Source organism: Solanum tuberosum, unplaced genomic scaffold (genome assembly GCF_000226075.1).
Source record: "Solanum tuberosum cultivar DM 1-3 516 R44 unplaced genomic scaffold, SolTub_3.0 scf00354, whole genome shotgun sequence".
Lineage (NCBI taxonomy): Eukaryota > Viridiplantae > Streptophyta > Magnoliopsida > Solanales > Solanaceae > Solanum > Solanum tuberosum.
This window is the reverse complement of record NW_006239278.1, coordinates 232662-255111: the sequence shown is the minus strand read 5'-3', so window position 1 is coordinate 255111 and position 22450 is coordinate 232662. Positions and strand designations below refer to the sequence as shown.

Genomic DNA, 22450 nt, shown 5'->3' with positions numbered 1-22450 from the left:
TCAAAAAATAAAATAAAAAAATTAAAGGGATACAACAAGAAGGCTAGTGCATGCCACAATCAATCAAACACGCAGCAATCACTTTCCAACTTTTGTCACTTTCTTACATTCATGATCCAACACACTTTTTAGCCTAATAATTTATTTAAAAAATAGCCACATTGGACACAAAACCTCAGTAGAACACACGATTCACTAGTGTTCACACGTGCAAACCACCTCCCTAACCCCCACCACGCACCCCACCCCCACCCTCCCTTGTTGGGGGTAGGTGAGTTTTTATCTTTCAAAAAGTACTACTCTCAAAAGCACAATGTACAACTCTTTAAAGCAATAAAAAGCAAATCTTGATGATATTTGTGAGTATGATGACTAGTGTTGATATGTCATCTTATTTACATTAATAAAAATCAAATCTTTAGATTCCCTTTGGTCTAAATCAATAAAAAAAGTCATAAAGTTCTTGTCTTTTTATAACAGAAATTAGTTATTCCTAATTTTTATTTAATGTGTTGTTTCTTGAAGTGTTGAGATTAAGGGAGGAGGGAAAAAAAAAAAGAGATGGGGTTTGAGGGTATGAAAAAGTTGAAGCCTTTATTGCATTTGTTGTTGCCATTATGTGTTCATTGGATTGCTGAAGAGATGACTGTTTCTGTGCTTGTTGATGTTACTACTGGTGCTCTTTGTCCAGGCAAAACCACTTGTTCTGAAGCTATTTACATCAATGGTGTTCAACAAACAGTATGTAATCTTATCCTCTTTTACCTTTTAGGGGTTGTTTTGTTTCGTGGGATAAGGATAATAATCTCAATATAAAATTTGGAATTAGTTTTATTTCATGTTTTGTTTGAGGTATTAGCTAATTCTGAGATTATTTTATTCCTTTTATACTGATATGATGGGATTATTGTTCGTATAGAAGGCGGGATAAAATAATTTCACGAATATCCTTGCTTATCACATCCCGCATACCAAATGACCCTTTACTGTCTGCATATTCTTTTCTTTGAGGAATCTTGATATTGTTGAGCTTAGTGGATTAAGCTAAGATGGTCACACACAAAAAAACATATTTCCATGTGTTTGAACCATGAAAAAGAATCAATCCCATGCGGCGCGTGTTGAGACATAATATAATTTGATAATTAAGGTGTTCTTTCCTTAAACTTTTAGATAATTTGGTCATAGAATTTAATATGGTAGCAGTATATATAGCAGGAGACAGGTCCTGGTTGAAATCTCATTTCCACAAGAAAAAAAAAGGAAGAAAATTTACATGTGTTTGGCCCATGAAATAGAATCAGATCATGAGGCGCGTGTTGTAACATACTCATATAATTAAGTATTTAAGGTGTATTCTCCTTTAACAACTGAAGCTTTTAGATGAGATGGTCACCTAGTTTAATTGTTTCGTTCTGTTTGGGTGCTTGATTCCGTTATTTGTATATGGAAATAGGACACTGATTGAACATTTGGAAAAAAAAGGAAATCTTGCCCCTGGACTGAGTAAGGAGCTTGTTATGTAAAGGAAAGGCACTTGTTTCCTTAGTGGACTTTTCGTTGAAGTAGATACTAACATTAGTTGTATGAAACTATAATGTATCTTGTTGGGATGGTGGTAATGATTTTGTTCAGCATTGAACTATTCAGTTACATCTTTTTTTTTTGTCAGTGTTTAAGTAGAAGAACATTAATGTGATTCTTGATTAGTGTTTAAATAGATTTACCCATGCTGCCTTTAGCATTTTCTCGTCAAGGCTATCCCATGTCTGTTTAGGATGGTGAAGTGGGAGTGGGGTAACTTCAATTTGATTTGTTGTGTGTAACCAGCAGTGTACAGAATCCTTTTACAGAAAGCGCAACACCCATCCTATGGCTTTTTGCTGTTCTATAACATTAAGGAATTTTTCCTACGCAGGTCGTTGGAATATTCAAGATGATAGTCCTTCCTATCCTAGGTCAGCTTGCAGATGAGTATGGGCGTAAACCGCTTCTTATTCTCACTGTATCTACAACAATTATTCCTTTCGGTACGTAATGCTAGAATCATCAGTAAATATTTTGGTAATTTCTATATCTTCTGAAGTGTGCTTCCCACTTGATGGTGTGGCATGAACTTTTTCTGTATTCTCTTTCATTCTAATTGTTTCTCTACGGGATTGAGTGGAGTGGTAAATTTGACAAAGGAAAATATGTTTCTAAACTAACAGAGCTAATTGCTAATGTACTTAAACTTCAAGAGAACTGAACTATCCCATGTTCTAAAAATTTACTATATTTTTCCTGAATTAGGTGATTATGCTTATTGGGGCACGTCTGACATTAACATTTTGTCTTGGCTTTAAAGTGCATTTATATGGATTTGTTCTATGTATGGACCTCTATTTCACTGTTTTGTTATGCCGAGGGTCTTTCAAAAATAGCCTATCTACCTTCTCAGAGGTAGGGGTAAGGTCTACCTACACTCTACCCTCCCCAGACTACACTTGTGGGATTACACTGGGTTTGTTGTTGTTGTTCTATGTATGGCTAATTGGTTATCATGCTTATTAATGCTCATTCTCTCTGTCTTTCTTTTCTAACCTCCCAGGTTTACTCACCATCAATAAGTCAAGGGAAATGGTCTATGCTTATTATATCTTGCGGACGATTTCCTATATCATAAGTCAAGGGAGCATTTTCTGTATCTCTGTTGCTTATGCGGTAGGAGTTCCATTTGGTAATTTGCTGACAACATTAAGCCTGCGTTATTTATCAAGAATCTAACTGCAGATTCTCTTTTGGTTTTCAGGCAGATGTTGTTGACGTGAGTAGTAGAGCTGCAGTTTTTAGTTGGATTACAGGCCTTTTTTCTGCATCCCATGTTCTCGGAAATGTCCTCGCACGTTTTCTTCCCGTGGGCTACATTTTCCAGGCACGTTGGTGTTATAGCTAGACCAATTTTGGGAACCATGTTTCTATTATTGTTACTTATCGTGTCCATCCTAATGAACTTTCCTCCTTCAGGTTTCAATAGGTCTCTTGATCTTTGTTCCTGTTTATATGCAAGTGTTTCTAGAAGAGACTGTAGCACCAAAAACAGAGGTGAGCCAAAGTTCGACACTAAAGAGCAATACCTTGAAGATTGTCAAGGAACGATATAACTCAATGCGATATGCTGCAAATCTTGTCACTAGCAGGTAATTTTGCACGTGTCGTCCATTACATTTCGGATTCTACTACCACATGTTGATTTGGTGCACATAAAGATAGATTCAGAATAACTTGCGTGTATTTTCTAAACGACATTTTATTGTTCTCCTCAGCCCAACACTGAAGTGCATTTCTCTTGTATCTTTCTTCTACGAGTTGGGAATGTCCGGGATCAGCGGCGTTTTACTGGTATGTCACCTGCTCCTTTGAATCAAACAACGTTCCTCCCATATTTGTTCCGTCCTTCAGAATCACCAAAATATTAGTACAATGATGAGTTCTTGTTACCTTTTCATGGAATTACAGTGTGAATTCCGACTTTGTCTACATTGATTGGAGACTTATACATGTTATTCTTAATTATACAGTACTATTTGAAATCAGCCTTTGGCTTCAACAAGAATCAGTTCTCAGAAATTTTGATGATGGTGGGAGTCGGTTCCATAGTCTCACAGGTATGCAGAATTTTTGAGCCTTGAGTTCGTTGGACAGCGATATTGAAGCCATTCCGGCTATGTTTCTATAATAGACTACTATATATGTATATATGTAGTGCGTGTTCTGGGCACGTTTGGGCTGGGGGGACCGGTACATCTGTACAGATATGAATATATATTCTAAATAGTGGTGTAATTTTTCTGTTTCGTTGTACTTAAATTTTTCCAGATTGTGGTGCTTCCTCTCATCAATCCTCTTTTTGGGGAGAAAGTGATACTTTGTATGGCCTTGCTTTCATCAATTGCCTATGTAAGTTCCCTTGATTCATTTTTGTACTGAAGCAGACACTTATTCTGAAGGAAAAATAACCTCATACCGCATTTTGTTTTGCAGGCAATGCTCTATGGATTAGCATGGGCACCTTGGGTACGTTACTAATTATTTAAAATAGAATGCCGACTCTTAAAAATGAGAGAATGATGATAATGAATGCTTAATTGTTCCGTGAGGGTCATATCTATGCATATACTCTTCTCTTTAGTAGAGTTTCTACGATTTAGCAAATTGATTTTGATAAGAGAAGAAGAAAATGACACGTAAGGATATGAATGAAAGTCGCATTTCAAATGCACTAATAGACCAAACTCTTTCGTGTGAGTAACTAATTGCATATAACAAAAGCTGTTTTAACATTTTACTTCTGCTCTAAAAGAATACATATCAGTTCATACTCATTTCCATCTCCTCCTTCCCTTCCCTCAAAATTTTAACTGCTTCAATAACCTTTTTTCGTCGTATTGATACCAAAACATCAAGTATCGTTTTTGACTGTCTTTGCTAACACAGGTGCCATATTTAAGTGCTTCTTTTGGGGTCATCTACATCCTTGTTAAACCTTCTGTGAGTAATTTCTGCGAACTTCGTTCATGATTTCACATTATGTAGAAGAGCTTAATACTTGTGGATTTTCTTCTTGATAATCCCGTATCCTTTTACTTTCTTGACAGACTTATGCTGTAATATCTAAAGCAGCACTTTCAGCAGATCAGGTTAGTGAACTCATGCGATTTTAGTCTTTTAGCATAGTATTCTTCATGTATCTCTGCCCAATACATGCCAAAGTCCTTGAAAAGCAAAGCTATTAAATGACCCGCCTCAGCTTTGACACCAAGGGGCAAGAAGATGCTAATTTAGGAAACTTGTTCGCGTCCCATCAAATCATAGACTAACTCAAATCCGTGTTTTTTTTCCGAGATCTGCCTTACTTGTAGTTGTAGCTAGTTAGTAAGCTTAAGATGATATGCTAAAAGAATCTCATTTTCACCTACTTTACTTTATAATTACGTGCTGTCTTCTCATTCCTATTACAGGGCAAAGCACAGGGATTTGTTGCTGGTATTCAATCAGTCGCGAGTTTGTTATCTCCAATTGTAATGAGTCCATTGACCTGTAAGTCATCTTCTATTCACTTAACACAAAGAACTCTAGATGCATCTTAATGAAATCGTGTTTAATCACTGACATAACGTTCATCCAGCATGGTTTTTATCCCGCGATGCACCTTTCAACTGCAAAGGATTCAGTATACTCTGTGCTTCTTTATGCATGGTAAGCTGTTTTTTTTCTTTCTTTCTTTCCGCGACTTTTTCACCTGTCATACCTGTTGATGTTAAAGCTTTAACTTGCACAAATTCCGTCAGGTGGTTTCACTGTGTTATGCTAGCACGCTAAAAGTTGAGGCACCACGAGAGAGGACCTTCGATGAAAATGCAGAGAACATTGAAGCACCACTTTTGACATGATACTTGAGACATTGGTACCCAAGGCTGCCCCTTTATACAACGCCAATAAGTCCGGTCTACGATCTACGTACGATAGAGTTGTAAATCTTATTAAGCTAAGTATGATCTAATTAGATTAGAAAAGGTGTATTCATCTTGTATTAAAATTTGTAGCTCTTCAATGTATCACTTTATTTTTTTGGTCTAAATGAAAGATGTTGGTTTGTACTTTTGTATTTTTGTATCTATGAAACTGGGGTTATGCACATTATATTAGTGAATTCAACATCTTGCCTTTTTACCATTCTAAGGATGAGAAGGTCATGCGCGATGCGGGTTAAGTGTACGTCACGATTTGTCTACGTTAAACTATCTGATTTTATTTTTTAGTTTGTGTGAACACATGCTAAGCATTTATCAAACCATGTAACAATTTATGATATTTAATATATACACGTTATTTATTTGAATAGTGTTTTTTTATTTAATTATAAGTAATAAAAATAATATATTTTAGTTTATTAAATCAATGACTTAACCAAGAAGAAACAACAGTCCACACTCCACGTGACTTTCAGAAGTTCTTTTCTTTAATAAAAAGCATCAATTTCATGCTATTAAATATTCAAGGCACTGTTAGAAAGTTTTTTTCTTTGCCATTTATTAATGATATAAAATAGTGAAAAATTAGAAGTAAGGAGTTATAAATAAATGAAAGACATTTTAAAAAAAATTGATTTAAAAGGAAGGTAAGTCTAACAAATTAAAATATATAAGGTATTGTTTTATCATATTGATACAAGAAACATTATAACTTATAGTATTTTTTTAAATAGTTTATAGTTATTTAAATTATTTTTCAAAATATTAAATTAATATAATTTAATTTAATTTTAAAAATTAATTAAATTAACTTTCGAGAAGTAAAATATAAAAAAATAATATAATACCACCGATTTGAGGGACAAATTAAAGACCACTCCAAAACATGAGAGAAATAATTTTCTAGTTTCATGTCTTTTTTACAAAAATGGTAAGTGGGAAAAAGAAATCTCATTTTCTCCCAAAAATAGGATTTTTTTACCCTTAAATCAACTCATTATTAATTAAAAATTGTGGTCTAAAAAGTCATTACCATTGAGCCAATATAGTGGAGTATTATTTATTGGTTGAATAAAGAAAAGTACTCCCTCTGTCCCAATTTTTGCCCAACAATTTTCAATAGTCAAAACAGTTTACGTTTGACCAGAAATTTACTCGTGAAATCTTCAATTTTTTTTAAAATGAAATTTACATATTTGTAAACTATGTTAAAAATAATATAAGTCACAATAATTGACAATTTAAAATAATTAAAAGATATATGAAAAATTTACAGTCAAAATAGACTTATTTGATCCAAAAAGTTGGTAATTCAAAATAATTAAAAGATATATGAAAAATTTATTGTCAAAAATGGACTTATTCAAATGTCAAAATCTAAAAAAATTCACATAAATTGAGACGGAGGGAGTATTATTTTATTCAACCGCATGTAATATACAACTTGTCATACCAAAAGTGGCTTGCAGGGGGTCAAGTTTCATGCCTTGACTAATTTGTCATCATCTCATCTTTCCACTTTTCTAACTTCATATATTGTTCTAATTTCTATATATACTTTTTTTTGGTAAAGATTTTTTTTTTAAATAATAATATTTTTTTACATGTATATGAGCTATTGAGATAAAAGGGGTTGTGGAGAAAAAAAGATCAAGAAAAATGGAGGGGAATATAAGCAGAGAGCAGTTGAAAATACTTGTGCATTTATTGTTACCATTATGTATATATTGGACTGCTGAAGAGATGTCTGTTTCTATTATTGCTGATATTACTACTAATGCTCTTTGTCCTTCAAAATCCACTTGCTCTCAAGCTATTTACATCAATGGTCTTCAACAAATGGTACTTTTTTTCTCTATCTTTTCCTCTATATTGATTTGATTGTTGATAGAGAGAATATGGTGTTCGAGTCAGCTTGTGTGCTTCTCGACTAGTATACCTGTCATATCCCACAGTTAACTCTATCCACCAAGGCTAGGACACATGAACCTGGTGTTTTTTGTCTTTGCTAAGATTTGAACTTGAGACCTCGTGGTTCCCAATCACTTCATTGACCATTAGGTGATATTATGTTAATTGTTCGTATTTCATTCATTCTATCGGTATGCTCTCAAGTATCTGTAATTGTGATCCGTTTGCTAGAACCAAGGGGTTTTTCCGTAGAAACCTCCACGAACTATAGTTTTTTTTTTTTATGGTTTTTCTGCTTCTCACGGCTGCTCTTTCCACACCTCCGGATATCTGGTGCCAAATTATCGCCCCTTTCCTTATTTCTTTGATAATAGAGTTGGCTATCTTTGTGATATCGATTGAACAAGTTCGTGAAGAGGGCTGGACGAGTCGAATGAGGGAAATCGACTTATCGACAAAAAAGAAGAGTAGCCTCCCTAGACCCTGGCAAAGTCATTATCAATGAATTCCCAAGCAATTCTCAACCAACATATGCTATTCATTCCTGTAAAGATTATAACACACAAGAAGACCCCTTGCCGCTCCGTGGGGGGAGGGATGAGTGATACATCTGGCGAGCGCCGGTGAAGAATGCAAGCAAACATCCTTGGGTGCTTTTATTTACTTCATTATGCCCTGCAAATTCTTCTTGATAGGGGTTTCACTAAGAATTGAACATATGTGCCTCTTCTTATGCTTTACACAATTTGTTGGATGTTGCATCTGTAGTGTTTTTGTAGAATAATTAGTTGTGGGAGGAATTTAATATTTCATGTACTACAAGATTTTGCTCATTAGTTATAGGAGAAGTCTAATACTTTTGTTGTCTACTATTTTATTTATGAGGCTATTTAAAGCCTTATCATGACTTTTGAAATTAAGAGAGTTTTTCATCCTTGCTGCTTGCATCTCTCTTAAAAAAATCATTAAGACAATTGTGTGACCATATCGTTTAAAAGCTTAAATTGTTACAGAGAACACATTTTTATTTACGTTGTATTGTATCCTCAGCGCTCTCATTTATCTGTTTGGTTAATTCATGACTAGGTTATATGTTTGAGTAGTTCCTCCATTGCATCTGTTAGTGGATTGTGCACTATGGCTTGTAAAGGTTCTCTAATTTGCTGCACAAGTTTACTTCAATATTTTGATGAGCTTTGTCTGGCTTATTAGCTCGACTCGGTTTCTTAGAGGACCATTCCTTGACTAAGAGTTACACGTGAATGGCGAAAAGATTAATAAAGAAATGACGACTTTCAAAGAACGTGATCAAGTTATATAGGTTCATGCCTTTGAAATACATAAACACTGGTTATTTGTTAAAATCAGAATGATTAGTATGTAGCTTACTTTATCCGTCTCCTCTATTCTTTCCGATGGACTGTTTCATCAAGTTTTATGCATATCTCTTCAACTGTAGGTGGTTGGAATTTGCAAAATGGTTGTCATTCCAGTCCTTGGTCAACTAGCTGATGAGTACGGGCGTAAACCTCTACTCCTTTTAATCGTATCTACTGCTATTTTTCCCAGTGGTATGCTCTTTCTTCTTAACTTTTACTTTGAGAAGCTTGTAGGAAACAATTACATCTCGCCGTCATATAACCTTTTGCATTAGTTTGCATGACCATTGCCCAAGCTATTGTGTAGCATTAGTTGTTGAATTGATTTCTATTAGCAGGATGAGAAGTTTTAGTTGCGAGAGTTTTGATAAATATCAGCTGTACAAGGAGCTGATTTAAACCTAACTACCTATGTGATGTGCGGTATTCATTCTATTGAAAGATGCATTCACAATTGTTTCACGATTAACATGATGGACAAATTCTTCAAGCATCTATCTTTATATTAATGATAACCTCTTCTCGAAGAAATTCACAAATATACTCTTTCGTATCTCTTTGATGTATCGTAGCCACCAAATTTGTATAACTTCATGCTTCTGTGATTCTTTAAAATGTTTCCATGATGTTATTAATGATCTTTTCTTTGTTTCAGCTATATTGGCTATAGACGAGTCGAAAGGATTCGTCTATGCTTATTATGTGCTGCGGATAATTTCTCATATCATGAGTCAAGGAAGTATTTTCTGCATTTCTGCTGCTTATGCTGTAAGATTTCTATCCTAGATCCTGTCTTGAATGTGGTCTGAACTATATATAAAGAACAGAATTATTTTGTATGCAGGCAGATATTCTTGATGGTAGAAGCAGGGCTGCAGCTTTCGGTTGGATTCACGGAATTTTATCTTTATCCCATGTTTTGGGAAACCTTCTAGCTCGTTTACTTCCTGGAACTTACATATTCGAGGCATGTCTGTTTGATTTCACTTTTCCTACTTTTTTTCTGCAGTTGCTTTGATTTCTCCATATTGAAGTGTCATATTTCAGGTTTCGGTGGCACTTTTGATCATTGCTCCAGTGTACATGATAATCTTTCTTACCGAGACAGTTAAGCTAACTCCAAACCTTAACCAGCATTTACGTTGGTCAAGCAAAGCATACAAACTTGTTCAGGATCGATATAGCTCAATGAGATACGCATTACACGTGGTAACAAGCAGGTCTTACAGTTGTTTTATTTGAGTTTTTTCCATATCATTTAATGATCTTGTACCATTTTCTTCCACTTCCAACTTTTCTCTGGGATAGGAGCATGATTCAACATTTCTTTTTCTTTTTTCGTATGGAGACCTAGGTTCGGACAATAAGTCCTCGTTCATATTCTTAAAAGATTCATTTGTTTTTCCTCCTCAGTTCAACTCTCAAGTGTATTTGTCTTGTTTCGTTCTTCTATGACATGGGAATGTCTGGTATCAGCAGTGTGTTAATGGTAAAATTGTGTTTTCTTCTAAAATTGCAATTACTTAAGTCTGAATATTTGAATGTTTTTCTAAGGGAAACTAAGAACTCACTTAAGTATCTTCCTGATCTTACAGTACTATCTGAAGTCAGCATTTGATTTCAACAAAAACCAATTCTCGGAAATTCTGATGATGGTGGGAGTAGGTTCAATTATCACTCAGGTATTCTTCACAGAGATTCTAGACCTGTTTTCTGTTTTACGAACACTTGTCTTTGCGAATTTTAGCTGTTATATCTGGAACCTGCATAAAGGGTCGTTTGGTAGGATGTATTAGAGAATTTATATACACTCTATTCATCATCATTACTAATCCCAACATTACTAATACACCCTATTCAGTACTATTCTTATACACTCTACCAAACAACCCTTAAGATTCTCCGTCAATTTATGTGAGTGACAGAAGTCCATTTCCTCGTTTTAGTACGAAACCTTCTTATCTGATTTAACTGACTATTAAGTAATTTGATTATTTTGTTGCCCGTGAATCGTGATCATTCCTTTTTTTGAACTTCTTTCACCTTTTGCATTTTTTCAAGATGCTGGTTTTTCCTCTAGTCAACCCATTAGTTGGAGAAAGAGTGGTACTCAGAATAGCCTTGCTAGCATCAATCACATATGTAAGTTGAGTTAACTAACTCATTTTATCACTTATTATCAATTAAACTGCTTGCTAAAAGCATCTATCCTTACGTTATATATATGAACAGGCATTGCTTTACGGCTTGGCATGGGCATCGTGGGTATGTAATCTTGAATCTATGACCTGCTTTATTTTGATTGCTGTCCTTAAAGTTTCTTCATCCCTGGCAAAGTATCCCACACATAGCGTGTATCGGAAAATCAAAGGAAGCATTAATTTGATAGCACTATTTAACTTAAGAGCAGCTGAATTCAGTACTCTTTACTATTGCATTAGAGTATACGAGATAGAAGAACGTTGAGGAATTCTTACATTGTTAGGTGAACTAGACATTTATCTCCTTCCAGTACTCCAATGGGGTTACGTATTGACTCCTCTAATAGCTTTTTCGGCTAAAAGCTCTTGTCAGATGACATGATTTTGACTTTGAACTCGTTCTTTCTGTTACAGGTGCCTTACTTTGGTGCTTTATTTCGGATGGTTTATGTACTAGAGCGCCCTTCTGTAAGTAGTACATCAAAAAATGTGTTGTTTGCGACACTTTAAACATCGTGCAATGATGTTTTATTGATAATCTCGCCTTTTTCTGATTATTTTTGTTCATGACAGACTAATGCTATTGTATCTAAAGCATCAAGCTCATCTGATCAGGTTAGTAAACCATAAGCTTTACTCACAGCAGTTAAGTGCAACTGTCGGTCTAACATCTCTGATACACGCGTATGCTACTGAAACAAAATGTTTGTCCGGTTGAGTGTGAACTAAGAAAAGTCTACTGAAGATACATTTCTTAGTCACTACGAAACATACTCAACGAATGTGGTGTACACTGTATAATCATTATCGTTATTTTTCTTGAGTAATCATTAGTCTATTGAAGATATGTTTATTAGAAACTTCAGTCGATTGCTGTTCTTTGCGTGACAGGGCAAAACTCAAGGATTAGTTGCTGGTGCAGAAGCAATTGGAAGCTTTCTAGCCCCTCTTGTAATGAGTCCATTGACCTGTGAGTAAAAAAACGCGCCTTTCTTTCTTATCGAAGATCTTGTCTTAGCTCGATTTCATTCTTCAATCAAATCTTGTTCGTCTTGGAATTGTTGCAGCTTGGTTCTTGTCTAGCAATGCACCTTTCAACTGCAAAGGTTTCAGCTTGATCTGCGCAGCTTTTGCTTTGGTAAACTTTCTCATACATTTTAATCATGTTAGATACAGAGGCCGCATATTATAATTAGGGAGTGTTCAACCGAACCCATTGCTTGTCTCGGATTATGCAAAAAAGAAGTAAATGTACATAAGATTGACACTCATCTTGCGACCTTTGACACTGAATATTGATATCCTGGATTCGCCTCTGGTTAGACATGCATTGTACCGTTTTGCTATGCTACATTTTTGTGATTTTTAACTCTAGAAACGCGATGTGTTAGGCGATGGCATTTTATTTTGCTTGGATACTACCAGACGCACCATCAACACAAGAAGAAAATGGAGAAAGCGTGGAAGCGCTGCTTCTAGCATAAATATAATACATTTTTTTCTGTTATATATACATATGAACTGATGAATTCTGTTGACATAAGTGAAGATTGTATAGTCGAGTGACAAATGAGAAAATTGCTTTAGGTCACATGCTAGGATTTGAGATGTGACATTTTAACTAGTGCATTTTTATTTGTTGAGCATGTTATGTAAATTTCTGGCTCGGCCACGGATGATAGGTACATAATTAATATTGTAAATGTTCTGTACCTTGTGTATTTGTATTAAAACTGTTTGGATTGAAATGAAAGGGAAGATTTTTTATTTTATTTTTTTTGGTTTAAAATGGAAGAAAAATAGAGAAAATAGCAAGTAATTAAGAGAATTAATATTATTATTTTTATTAAGAGAATTAATATATTCCTTCTTTGTATGATTATTATGAGAGAGAGTCCTTTGAGTTTGATTAAAGATAAAGTATGAATAACATTAACACCAACTATTCAATTTTTATTTTTTTTTGAGATTCAAAGAATCATATTTATTTATGCAATAAAGCTTTCAAAGAATATATAAACGTGAATAAAATTCTTTTAATAATTAAATTATATTATTTTCTTGAATCCAAGTTTGGAATCTTCTTCTTGTTTTTTGTTTGTTGTTTTTTTTCACCTTATAATAAAATTACTACTCCCTTTGTCTCAATCAATATGATACTATTCAGATTTCGAGAGTTAAATAAGAAATTATTTTACCGCAATTTACTCGTATATTTTTAAATATTTTTACTACTGTGATTTATAGTACCTTTTATGTAAGATATTTGTAGAAAAAATTAAAGATTGTAGTATTTCTTAATGCACGATTAAAATAAAGATATTAGACTCTTGAAATTCAAACTATATAAATTTGATTAAAAGGAATAATTTTTTCTTCAATTAACTAAATACTCAAATTTTTCAACTCCCAAACTTCAATAGAAAAAAAAAACAATTAATAACCAATAAAAGTCTTAATGACACAATAAAAGGCCTCTATTTTGAATGTCAAATGGAGAATATTTTATAAATTTTTTTAGCAGCCATTTTAGAACATGTTATTAGGCAATTAAAGAATAACAAGAAAACACAAAACGTAAACCCAAAGCAAAAAACAAAAGAAATGGTCTCCTTAACGTAGCATCAACGACTTCGAATGATTCTAATCAACAAAAATTATTTGTCATAAAGCTAATCTTTCGAATAACCATTTATTATACGAAAAATTTATCCATACTCGATATTTATATTGAATCAAAGAGATATAAAATGTGTTTTTCATACACACATTTATTACTTTTGGGTCCAAATTTTAGTTAGACCCATAACAAAAATTATTTGTCAAACACAGATTGTTACTCCAACTCAGTTAAAATTGCTTTTAAAGTTAATTAGTTAAACACACATTGTTACCTTCAATACGTTTTTTTCGAAAGACAATTTCCTTAAATTTTAATCTTAGTAGATTTTGAAAATTTAGCTAAACAAACTATCAATCATTGATTAAATGATATAATTTTTATTTTTTTATTTTTTTAACTTAAAATTAAGTTATTTGATTTGATTTTATGTAAACATTCGAAATAAATGATGAATAAATATTTATGGAATGGACCCTTTCTCTAAACTTTTATCATTTCCAAGAATCTTTCTAAAACGGCAATTCCAAGTAACACCAAAGTTCCCTTTATATAATTTATTTTTATTATTTATATACACTTTTTTTCTTTTTTATTATTTAATTTCCAACCCCACCAACCACCAAAAGTCTTCTAAATTCCAATTAATATTTAAGCCTCTATTATTGATTCCTTACCATTAATTTCCTTTCTCCAAAGAGCATAATTTTCTCCTATTTATTTTCTTTGCTTATTCACGTACACACATTTTCAACTTTGAAGTCTTTTAACGTTTGGTTCATATCTTTGATTTGATTTCTTGATTTATTTATAAGTACATTTTCGTTCAATTATATTGTTGTTTTGTTTACAGGTATAAGGTACGTAACGAATCTTGTTTTTGGGAATTGAGCGATTGATTTGAAATAAGTCGATCGCTCATATATTTATATAAATTCGTTGGGTTAAGAGTCACAGTTTGTTTGAAAGAAAAAAAGATGGCGGAGGAACAAAGGATGCAAGAAGGAGGAGGGCATAGGCTATGTGCTAATAATTGTGGGTTCTTTGGTAGCCCTACAACTTTGAACCTTTGTTCCAAATGCTACAAGGATCATTGCATGAAAGAACAACAATCGCGAACCGCTCAACTTGCAATGGAAAAGACTCGTCCTCAACAACAACAATCTGAATCAACGTCTACGTACATACCATGTACAAAGTCGTTACCAATTCTTGAAGTCTCACAGCCACGAGAGACAGAGATTGCAACTAGGGCTCCTCAGGTGCAGTCAGATACTGCAGCTGAGGTTCCTCAGGTGCAATTGAATACTGTAGCTGATCAGACTCCTCAGGTGCAGTCGAATCGTTGTGCCACGTGTCGGAAACGGATCGGTTTAACGGGTTTCAAGTGTAGGTGTGGGGTCACATTTTGTGGTTCACATAGGTACCCTGAGCATCATGGTTGTACCTTTGACTATAAGTCAATGGGAAAGGTGGCAATTGCCATGGCTAATCCATTGGTTAAGGCTGAAAAGCTTCACAAAATTTGACTTATTAATTAATTAAGGAGAATTAATATGAACCATTTGATCCATAAACTGGTTGATCAAACGGCCAAGATTGTTGCTAATTGAGCACAAGTTGGTGGATGGACTTTGATTATATATATTTTCTTTTGCACATTCTGTGAAAGTAGTTGTTTCATTAATTAATAATGTAAGTTAGGATATATTTTATTGTTTTTCTTTTAATATTGTATGGTTAATGGTAGGATTTTATTTCTCTAATTTTCTTAATTCTTCATTACTAGTTAATTATTTGCTACATAGTCGAGACTCAAGACTAACCTTTAGAAATTTTTCCGAATTTTATAATCATATAACTAACAATCATATATCGTCAATTATCGTTATCAATCACAATCACTATTATTTATTATATAATTCATTATCAGCCATCATTGTTAATCAATATTATTAGCCAACACTAATGGCCAAAACCATCACCCATAATCATCATCACCGTCAATTACCATTGTCAGTCCACACTTATAACAACGTACCACTAATTGGCAATTGTTATCGCTAGTTATTAGTGTTTGGTCTTTCCTTCTCCGCGTCCGCTCAGGCTTCGCTGACCTATTGCGTGCTAAAAAGAAGAAAGTATGAAAGAATAGTAAACGGAGCACACCGTAGAAAAATTCTAAATAAGAGAAGTCCCTCTTAGATTCGAGAAGAAGGAACCGGACGGAGATTGGCCCTCGAGTGCAAAGGTAGAAGGGAGCTTGACTGCAAGACCCACCCGTCGAGTAGAGACGAAAGTCGGCCTTAGTGATCCGACGATGCCGAGTGGAAGGGTTGTCACTCAACGGATAAAAGTTACTCTAGGGATAACAGACTAATCTTCCCCAAGAGCTCACATTGACGAGAAGGTTTGGCACCTCGAATATGTCGGCTCTTCGCTACCTGAGGCTGTAGTATGTTCCAAGGGTACCATCGATTACCATATAAATTTATTTATTATTGTAGTATTACATTAATTATAATTCTCAATAGAAACAAACTTTATACATGAGAGAACAAACTTTCTTATTGCAACATTTTGAAATTCAGTTGTGTTATTCAAACATATTAATTCTAATATTTAAATGTGTATTCATATTCAAATATTTTAATTTTAATATAAAATAAATAAGACCTAAATATTTGATTTAGAAATATATAAGGTGTATTTTAAATTGAGTGGGAAAATCTTAGTCCATGTTTCGAAAGATGAACTCATGAGGGAAGGTGAGATGAGACATTTTACGTAGCATAGGGCGAAAAGTTGGGGCATAAACCCCAAGGCATATATAGGGTGTAAGTTCCATGGATCATTAAAATTTTAATTTATAATGTAATAAAAATATTATAATAACAAATATATATATATATATATATATATTAATTAATAGTTTATAAAATTAAAAATATAATTAATGAAACACATACATAAGAAAACTTCTAACATGATGTTACAAATATAAATAATGCAATGATATAAATGTTGTTAGGGGATGCAAATCAACTCTAGCATCTTAACTTTAAAAAAGAATCACAATTTTAATAAAAATATATTACTATCATACTATACAATTTACCTCACTAAAAAAATAATCAATAAGCTTAATCAATATTATAATTAAGACATCACTTCTTCATGAATATAAGTAAAATTACTCTCTAATAGAAAAATAATAAAATATGATAATTTTGAGACATTAAACAAAAACATGATCAATAACAAGTGAGGATGATATATATAAAAGTAATGCCAAGTGATACTCAATCTCACAATGTTTTCAAATAGTAAATATGCAACAATATAACTTGTTATTTAAATTACTCTCACTTTTCTTATTTTTATAGATGAAAAATTATTCAATACCATTCATTTATGATGAATCACGAGGGTCAATAAAATTGGCTAGAGAATTCGACACATAATTTGTGTAAGAATTGTTTAGCAACTTCGAGCATTGAACATTAAACAAAATTTAACACATAATTTATGTAAAAATTATTTCGCGAGCCTCAGGCACTGAACATTAAATATATTTAGGACGTTCAATCAAGCGATTAGGGAGTAAGCCTCATAAAACTATGCTTTCGCACCTTTATAATTTCACATTTTTAATCTTTAATCTTCCTCCATTGAAATATCCTCATTTTATCATTTCTTGACAGAGCAAAGTGAGCCATGGAAGTGACTCTCCTTCACTCATCTTCTTCTTCACTCTCCATAATCCCTACATTATCAGCTAAAACCCTAAAAACCCATTTCAAATTCACCCTAAATTTGCCTAACAAATCATCAAAAAATCTCTACTCTTCCAAATTCTGTTGTACTTTTGTGATTTCAAGAAACAGGGCAACTTCAATAACAGCTTCTTCTTCATCTATTACATCCATTTCTCCATCTTTGCCCAATTCTACTACAACTCAAAGCCACTGGATGGTTCTCATGGAAACCCCTCCCAATGGGGTCAGTTCCAAAACTGAAGTCATTGATTACTATGTTGAGACCCTTGAAAGAGTATTAGGCAGGTGAGTATGTTTCATTATCTTGAAAAAAAATTAATTTTTTATGTGTTTTAATAAGTTTTGGCAAGTGTTTTTGGTTAGTGCTTATATGATTGGTAGAATATGTGCTGATAAAATTTGGAAATTTTGTAGGACATAATATATAAACGTGTTGTTTTAACTTTTAACTTTGCCTCAGTTAGCATACGCTCCCTCCAACTGTGCATAAATAGGCACTTAAGCTTGTATAGAGTTGAACAAGTAGACATGTGCGTCCTACTTGGGGTCCTATGCTGCAATTTGTGTCTTATGTGGCATCCTAAATGGTGTCCTCGTGTATTATGGCACGTAGGACGCGTGTGTCAACTTGTTGAACTCCATACAAGTTTAAGTGACTATTTGTGCATACTCAGAGTTGGAGGGCATAGATGCTAGCTGTGCCAAGTTAGAAGTCTTATTTATGTATTATGCCTTTGTAGAACTATTTCTTTCTTTTGGTTATTTTTTTAGGTAACTATTGTCAAATGCAATTGGAAGCTTGTAATTTGAAGTATGCAAATTGTTGGCCAACCAAACTGACTGCTTATACTTATAGGATGTATAATGGGAGCATCTACTGAGGGACATTTACATATTGTGCTGCATTGATTTTTTACTCTAAATAGTCTAGAGCTCTGTTGAATATCTCGCTTTGGGAGTTTACTTTTAGATGCTCTCCCCAAGCACCAACTTTTGTTTGGCCTCTTAATCATTCCAACCAACAACAACAACGACGCCTCAATTTCCACACTGTATCACACAAAAATAAATAGAAGCAAAAAAGTACTATAGGTTCTATATATTATCTACCGGTATATAATGTGGCATGACAATAGTCTATAGTCTCTTTGAAAGTATAAGACCTAAACTAAACATACTAACATAACTAAAACATGTTCCAAACTTAAATGTGTTTGACCAAACTTTTAGGAAGCCTTAAGTGCTTATTTTAGAAAATTGAGGCATTTGACTAAGCTTTCAGGGAAAACATGTGTTCTAGAATAATAACAGAAGTTGTTTTGTAGAAGCTAAAAGAACAGTTTTTTCCTCGAAGCACTTTTGAAACCTTGGCCGAGCACAAATTACTTCAAAATATTGGCAAAAGTGCTTTTCAAATTGATTGGCCAAACACACACAAACTGCTACACTTCAAAAGTACTTCCGACAAAAAGCACTTTTCATAATAAGCAGATTTTGGAAGCTTGGCCAGATTATTTATATCGCCTAGAGAGATCTTATTCTAATCTTGTATTACCGCACATCCATCTTATCAATCACATCTTTGTGACACTCATCTTGTGGATGTGTAGGATTTTAGTAGCCCAACATTCACTCACATATAACATTGTTGGTCTTATAATTGCTCTATAGAACTTACCTTTCACGTTGGTAAGTCTCCCTTAAACCATCAAAGCTCTTGTTGAATATGTCTTCTTTTTGATTAACTGTCTTCATTTTATTTCTGAATGTCTTCCATGCTTGCCGACTTTCTTCTTTTAAAGCTGAATTGCCAACTCAACTAAAGTTGATTCTGAGTCCCACCAGCATATGATTATGCATTTAATTCTGGATTCAAGCTGTGTATAATAATTCTTCTCATCCTTGTCTCTCCTGTAGTGTTTCTCGAGTATAATTGTGATATTTCATCATATAGAATTAACTTCAGAAGAGCATAGGCTTTACCGTCTGTCATGTTTCACTGTGAGTTGGTGCTGATTTTTATCAACTATCTGTTCTTCATGAAACAGTGAGGAGGATGCTCAAATGTGTATATATAATGCCTCTTGCAATCCCCCATATGGGTTCTGTTGCGACATTGATGATGCGGTAGCTGATGAGATTGCCGGTAAATTCTGTCTGCTTTCTGGCATGACCTCCTCTATATATCAGTCAAGATTGAAGGCATTGTTGGTGCCCCTTAATTTAGGCACAGTGCATACTAATTGTAAAATACTAATATATGCTTTGGATTTTGCCTGAAGCTTTTCCTTCTCCATTTTTGTACATTTTTGGATACTAGGTATGCCTAGGGTACTATCAGTTATACCTGACCCTGATTTTGAGTCGATGGTGAAAGACTATAGCTACACAAATGGTCAGCTAAGTTCCCCATCAACTTCATACACGGAAGGCTCTTCATTATTTCCTGCTGGGACTTCTAAACACTGGCTTGTTCGTATGGCCAGGCCATCTGTTGGAGTCATAAGAAAAGGCCCAGTGGTTGACTATTACGTTCAAGTTCTAACCAAAGTTCTTGGGAAGTAAGTATTTGTTTCCGAGTGTCGATATATTGCTATTTCCTTGTCATCATTTACAGGTTGCTAAAGGAATGATTGGTTTCTTGATAGTGAGAAGGATGCACAGATGTGCTTATATCATGTGTCCTGGCAATCCAATTATGGATTTTGTTGCGAATTAGATGAGGTGTGTGTTCAAGAATTAGCTGGTGAGAATATCATTTCATACTAGTAATCTTCTTACCTGTAATATGTAATCAGTCAACTTTTTGCAGTACCAGTAAATGTTTTGATGTACTATCGCAGGAGTGCCTGGTGTTCTATCTGTTCAGCCAGATGAAAATTTTGACTCTGACGATAAAGATTATGGAGGTTTGAGATCACATCCGACTTTAACCTGTTGATTGCTACATCTCTGATGTTAAGGATTCGGTCGACTAGAAAAGAATAATATCAAAATGAAAGCCATATATGTGAAATGACATCAAATTATTGACTTTCTCTATTTTGACATAGTAATGTACTATATCAGGAAGTCATTTGAACAAAAAAAGATATAGTATATCAGGATTAGTTCAACTTAAAAGATTTTTTTTCTTTCAAATTTTCATGTGCGTGCTCTTTCGAGTGAGGTTTCTGCTCTTGAATATCAATTGGTAAAACGAGGTATTAAAAGTTCTGTTTTGTATAAGTTTCTTATCGATGTCTCCTATGTGGCTTGCGAGCTATTGCATAGGAGCGGGGGATTTACCCTGTGCGCACCCAAAGGGTAGCGGCTGTGGGTTTCCCTTGTCATCAAAAAAAAAATAAGTTTCTTATCGATGATTTTTCCATTGGGAAGCTCTACTTGGGCTTGTGTTAAAAATACCTCTATATGTATATTTATGTATCAAATAAATCTATCTTTCTATCAGTGAAGAGAGTAATTTCTATGGCTATTTGTAACTGTAATAAGCAATTTGAAACAAAGAGTAATCCCTCTGTTTCAATTTGTTTGTTTGATTTTGACTCGGCAAGGAGTTGAAGAAAGTAAATAAAACTTTTGAATTTTGTGGTTTTAAACTAAAGATAGTAGAATGTACTTAAATGACCTTTAATCTTGTGATCTTAAACATTCCATGTGGAAAGTTAGAATAAATGAGTTGGCAAAAAGGAAAAGAGACATTCTCTTTGAAACGAACTAAAAAGGTAAGTAAGACAAACAAATGGAAAAGGACTTTGGTGTTATCTTTTCTCTCAGAAAGAAAACAAAAGAAATAGTAGTATCTTCTGCTGTTCTGTCCTAAATTTTTTGGTAAGTAACTAATTACATGCAATATCTCCATTTTGGGAAGTTTGAATAATCATGGTTTATCTCAGGTGGGAATTTAAAGCTTAGTGAAGATTCCCAGGAATCTACAGCATCAAATGAGGAAACAGATGTTAGAACCAAGAAGCTTTTTGTAACTGGTAAGTTGCAAGTCTAAATCCACCTCCAAAAGTGTTACTTATTTCTTACATAATAATACCATTTTATTGGATGGAATTTCAATGATTAGATCTATAAGAACCGCAAAGTCCTTTCTTTTGAGTCCAAAATGAATCATTTAGAGCTCCGATTTCTAGTCCATTCTATTTTCTTTTGGTAGTTTGATCGTGATTACTCCTTTTCCATTTAGCTCTAGATATTACATTGCTTCAGAGTTGGTTTTTTCCATAACCTAACTATTTGCAATGCACTTTTTCTGGACAGGTTTGTCATTCTATACGTCTGAGAAAACGCTACGTGCAGCATTTGAAGGCTATGGTGAACTTGTTGAAGGTGTTATAATTGTTATCTGAAGATTGTTCTGCTTCATAATATAGTTGTAAGAAAAAAATTTGCTCATAAATCTCTCTTTATCCTAACAGTTAAAATCATCATGGACAAAATTTCTAAGAGGTCTAAAGGTTATGCATTTATCGAGTACACAACACTCGAGGCAGCAAGTGCTGCTCTCAAAGAGATGAATGGCAAGGTAATTTTGGAACAATGTGCTTATTTACTTCCACAAAATCATTTGTGGTAACAGAAATGATAAGTTTGTTGATTTTATGTACACAGATTATCAATGGCTGGATGATAACAGTTGATGTTGCTAAGACGAATCCTCCAAAATACAGCAGAGGACGGCCAGGAGCAACTAGATAATATTGTAGAAAAGAGACTAGATTAAGTTTAAGTGATTTAATGAAATGAAAATGTACATCAATTAGCCATGGTTACGCGATAATTGTGTATGCTCAAACACATGTCATGCATCCATTGGTTTAGTGTAAACCTCCGATGTGGGTAAGTTTTGACCAGTTTAATTGTTATATAGAGATCAGATCATTTACTGCTTAAATGATATAGTCAGTTTTGAAATGACATTTAGTTCTGAATGGAGAAGCACACATGTAGAACTGCAAATGATTTACCTGATCTTCCATTTTTTCTGGTACTAATATGAATGGAAGTCCCACTACTTGGGGAGAGGGTTGACAACGAA

At 33.9% G+C, this 22450-nt stretch overlaps 4 protein-coding genes across 5 annotated transcripts; all 4 read left to right on the top strand.

Annotated features, from left to right (window-relative positions):
• Nucleotides 1-419: 419 nt before the first annotated feature.
• On the top strand, nucleotides 420-5710 carry LOC102600096 (hippocampus abundant transcript-like protein 1). Its single transcript, XM_006361392.2, has 14 exons — nucleotides 420-741; nucleotides 1919-2030; nucleotides 2591-2703; nucleotides 2792-2914; nucleotides 3007-3179; nucleotides 3306-3381; nucleotides 3561-3647; nucleotides 3859-3939; nucleotides 4024-4056; nucleotides 4477-4530; nucleotides 4638-4679; nucleotides 5001-5079; nucleotides 5168-5238; nucleotides 5331-5710. The coding sequence occupies exons 1-14, from the start codon at nucleotides 562-564 to the stop codon at nucleotides 5430-5432; spliced, it is 1326 nt and encodes a 441-aa protein (XP_006361454.1). The 5' UTR covers nucleotides 420-561; the 3' UTR covers nucleotides 5433-5710.
• Nucleotides 5711-7010: 1300 nt separating this feature from the next.
• Nucleotides 7011-12776, top strand: LOC102599762 (hippocampus abundant transcript-like protein 1). Of its 2 annotated transcripts, none has more exons than XM_006361391.2 (14): nucleotides 7011-7355; nucleotides 8884-8995; nucleotides 9459-9571; nucleotides 9648-9770; nucleotides 9851-10023; nucleotides 10217-10292; nucleotides 10399-10485; nucleotides 10865-10945; nucleotides 11036-11068; nucleotides 11419-11472; nucleotides 11578-11619; nucleotides 11896-11974; nucleotides 12072-12142; nucleotides 12396-12776. In XM_006361391.2, exons 1-14 carry the CDS (start codon nucleotides 7173-7175, stop codon nucleotides 12486-12488), a joined length of 1320 nt encoding a protein of 439 aa, XP_006361453.1. In that variant the 5' UTR covers nucleotides 7011-7172; the 3' UTR covers nucleotides 12489-12776. The 2 variants fall into 2 exon arrangements, with proteins under 2 accessions (XP_006361453.1, XP_015170776.1); XM_015315290.1 differs by lacking the exon at nucleotides 7011-7355 and adding an exon at nucleotides 7944-8074.
• Nucleotides 12777-14334: 1558 nt separating this feature from the next.
• Nucleotides 14335-15185, top strand: LOC102599436 (zinc finger A20 and AN1 domain-containing stress-associated protein 4-like). The gene has a single exon (XM_006361390.2). The coding sequence runs from the start codon at nucleotides 14602-14604 to the stop codon at nucleotides 15151-15153; it is 552 nt and encodes a 183-aa protein (XP_006361452.1). The 5' UTR covers nucleotides 14335-14601; the 3' UTR covers nucleotides 15154-15185.
• A 2032-nt stretch (nucleotides 15186-17217) lies between these two features.
• On the top strand, nucleotides 17218-22282 carry LOC102599113 (uncharacterized). The gene is made up of 9 exons (XM_006361389.2): nucleotides 17218-17688; nucleotides 19452-19549; nucleotides 19724-19964; nucleotides 20052-20149; nucleotides 20247-20312; nucleotides 21300-21389; nucleotides 21673-21741; nucleotides 21831-21937; nucleotides 22024-22282. The coding sequence occupies exons 1-9, from the start codon at nucleotides 17342-17344 to the stop codon at nucleotides 22108-22110; spliced, it is 1203 nt and encodes a 400-aa protein (XP_006361451.1). The 5' UTR covers nucleotides 17218-17341; the 3' UTR covers nucleotides 22111-22282.
• Nucleotides 22283-22450: the final 168 nt, after the last annotated feature.